At 32.8% G+C, this 3,524-nt stretch overlaps 1 protein-coding gene across 1 annotated transcript in view; it reads left to right on the top strand.

The window, feature by feature from the left end:
* Positions 1-663: 663 nt before the first annotated feature.
* Positions 664-3,524, top strand: part of LOC102594640 (adenylyl-sulfate kinase 3) — a 4,821-nt gene continuing 1,960 nt past the window's right edge. The window contains exons 1-2 of the mRNA XM_006363769.2: positions 664-1,151; positions 2,235-2,375. Of these exons, the coding sequence (XP_006363831.1) occupies positions 866-1,151; positions 2,235-2,375 (427 nt within the window). The 5' untranslated portion in view covers positions 664-865. The remainder of the gene's footprint in view (positions 1,152-2,234; positions 2,376-3,524) is intronic.

Raw genomic sequence — 3,524 nt, 5'->3', positions numbered from 1 at the left:
ATATATATATATATATATATATATATATATATGCTCAACTTATTACTTAAGTTAATTTTATATGCACAACTTATTTAGATTTTAAAAATATATAATTTGAATGGATCACGTGAAAGATTTAAAATGTTTTTTTAATTACATTCATAAGTATTACTTTATTTATTATTCATATATTTCTTCGTCATCACAAATCATTTATAAGAGGAATAGTTAAAGAAGGACAAAAGTAATATCTAAAAGAACTGAGGGTACAAAATAATATTTTTGGTCAAACTTAAATGACTTTTAAATAAAAAAATAAAAAATAGGCAGAGTAATATTTTTTATTTTTGACTTATATTAAATTGTTTTTAAATTTGTCAAATACTTTTATTTGATTAACTTTTAAGTCAGTTCAAACATACTTTAATCACAGATTTAGAGGGGGCAAGTGCCCCGTTACCCTTTGAATTATGCAACTTCCATTTTTAATTGAATTTAGACTTTTTATCTACCAAATAAATGATGTTATAATTATTACATTTTTTAATTTTAACTTTAAATAAAGAAAACTAAACAGATTTATAAACTAATGTTAACCGATAACAACAAAATAAATAGAAAAACATTACTCTAAAAATAAAAATCTATTTTAAAAGGTTAAAAACCATTTCCCCCCTTCAATGGGTCCAAGATGCTAATATTTAAGAGAGAAATCTATCGCGTCCGTTTTCTCTCTCGTGAATGTCGTGATCACAGCCCTCCCACCAAAGCTCAATCCACCATTCCTAATTTCATTCTTCCTCCCTAGCTTCGGAGTAGTACATTTTTGCTAATATACAATCAATCGATCAAGATTCAAGATTGTTCCCAGTTCAGATGCTTGATGATGACTGTCGTCGGAAACAATGCGTTGATTTGTCGTCCTCAGTCGGAATCTTGCTGTGCGTCGATGAAGTTAGGGGTTTTGAAGCTGCCGGCGTGTAATTGCAAAGCTAAATCACTGGGCTTCCACATTACCGGTACCGAGGTAAAAACCACCTTTTTACCGCCTGTAAGGAAAACGGAAACTTCTAGAACCGTTCATATCAACGGAAAATCCGCAAGTTCTCATCAGCCAGGATACAATTCAAACGATGAAATCAGCGCAATCGATTTTTCTGGCTTTTCTGGTATTGATATTCTATCTTCTTTTAAAATTTTACTTTATATACATATTTTCCTCCGTTTTCTTGAGGCACATTATGTCTGTAACTGCTAATCTATTATGGAATATGCGTGATGTTACTGTTTTGGACTCAAAAGTATATATAGTTTAGAAATTTTGACTATGTATATTTAACTCTGAATCCTCCATTATCATAAAAAAAGTAGTTGGTGCAATTAGCAATCACGCCAGCCGGCTTTAAAATCTTGAATCTCTCTTTCTACGGAAGCACTGCAAAATTCTAATTTCTGACTCATATGCTATTTCCTCTTGTATCCTGTGGAGGTATTAGAATGAAAAAGTAGGTGGTGCAATTAGCAATCACGCCAGCCGTCATTAAAATCTTGAATCTCTCTTTGTTCGGAAGCACTGTGAAATTCTGGTTCCTGACTCATATGCTATTTCCTGTTGTATCCTGTGGAAGTATTAGAAATTCTTTACCTCTGATTTTATCTGGATTGTTTGGACATATCTTTTGTTGTGAACTCAATGAGACATCTGCTAGTTTAATTGAGACATCTGCTAATATGAATGATAAGGAGGATGCAACTAGTGATTGTCGCATTGATAAGCCACGTCGGAGTACTAGAAGTGTCACCTAATAGGTTGACAGTTACTTTTGGACAGGAAGAGAGTCACGTGAGCAAGGCTACGGTTAGTTTTGAAAGTTGTATAAAAGTGTGAGAGCGTAGGAAAAGGGTAGGCAATTAATTATGATTCTGAATATTCTCACCCTCTTCTTCTGTCTTCTCAACCCAATTCTAGGCTTCTAGTTTCAGATTTCAAGTATATTTCCTTGTATCAGTGTTCCTTACAGTTCCTTTGTTTGTGTCCTATTGTATTGTAATTGTTTTCCTTAAAACATATCAGTTATATGTATAAGAGTTTGTTTGTATTGTGAAAATTGAGAGTGTTCCATCTTTTCTTGCTTATGTGCAATAGACGAACGGGTACTCTTTACTTGTGGCTTATTATTTTCGGTGGAAGTATTAAATGTAATTTGAGTGTTAAAAAAGTAATAATTATTGATGGTGAATAATATAACTAGGTAAAAGTATACCCCTGACTTCTACAAATGGGAATTCAACAAACATTGTTTGGCACAAATGCTCTGTAGAGAAAAGTGACAGACAGGAGTTGCTTCAGCAAAGGGGTTGTGTTATATGGATAACTGGTCTCAGTGGTTCAGGTTTGTTTCACATCCCATAAGCTCATACTCAGTTATCAAATTTTCCACCTCTCCATCACTTTATATTCTTGCAGATACTTCTTTCCATATGATGTAGATGTACTGTACGTTTCTTTATTTTCTTGGTTTTGTTTTGTTTTCTGTACATGCATATGATGCTTCAGAACAATGCACAAGTCTGAAATGCTTTAATCTTCCATTCTGTTACCAACAAACGCATTTCTAGTTTCTCCGCAAGCTATTTTTCCAACATACTGTGGGACTAAATGCAAATTCAAGATTTAAACCAAAAATGTCGCAACCTAACATTTAATTGATTTTGAAGTACTAGTTAGATAGTGTTTTTTCCTATTTAGTTCTTCTTTTTTTTCCTTTATAGCCTTGGTCAATGGATTCATCTGAAACTAGCAGAATTCAAAGATGCTTTTGTAGATCATAAGATTAGGCTTACTTATAAAAAGAAAGATTAGGTTGTCTTTTGTTGTTGCATCACATTCAGGGTATTTGTAATGATCCCTTCATTTGCAGTAGCATGTTGATATTTGATTATGATTTTTTAGTTACTAGATGGTTAATTGTGGAATTCATGCTAACTGTATTCCTTCTTGAAAGTCTTAGGTCAGCATTCAGCTATAGTATTCCTTCTTGAAAGTCTTAGATCAGCATTCAGCTATAGTATACTCCTGCAGTTTTATGCTCTCCGCTTCACGCTTAGCTGATTACACTAAAAGATCAAGAAATAACAGAATCATTTAAGTATAAGATTTTGGATAGTTATCCTACCAGAAGTTTGCTTGATGAATACAAATTTTGCTTAAGAAGCCATTCATCAGTAGACAAGGGAATAATAATCTGAAAACCTGGAGTTGTTTCTAAAATAATGGAAAACAGCATGTCAGCATTCAAATGGTTCATTCGATTGCAATTTCAACCTGGTCTCTTTCAAACTGCCTAGTTGAATTTAAAAATTATTTGTAAACATGCTGGTTTAAGTTATTATGAGTGTAGATATAATTGGAAGCCCATGGAATGATTGTAGCAAAACATCTTAATACACGACAAGTTATTTTGTTCTCTTGACATTGCTTAAATTCTTTATTTTTTTATTCCTCCCCCCCCTTCCCCCCCCCCAAAAAAAAAAAAAAAAAA

This window comes from Solanum tuberosum, unplaced genomic scaffold (genome assembly GCF_000226075.1).
Source record: "Solanum tuberosum cultivar DM 1-3 516 R44 unplaced genomic scaffold, SolTub_3.0 scf00441, whole genome shotgun sequence".
Lineage (NCBI taxonomy): Eukaryota > Viridiplantae > Streptophyta > Magnoliopsida > Solanales > Solanaceae > Solanum > Solanum tuberosum.
The sequence above is the reverse complement of the archived record's forward strand: the minus strand, read 5'-3'. Positions and strand labels throughout refer to the sequence as shown.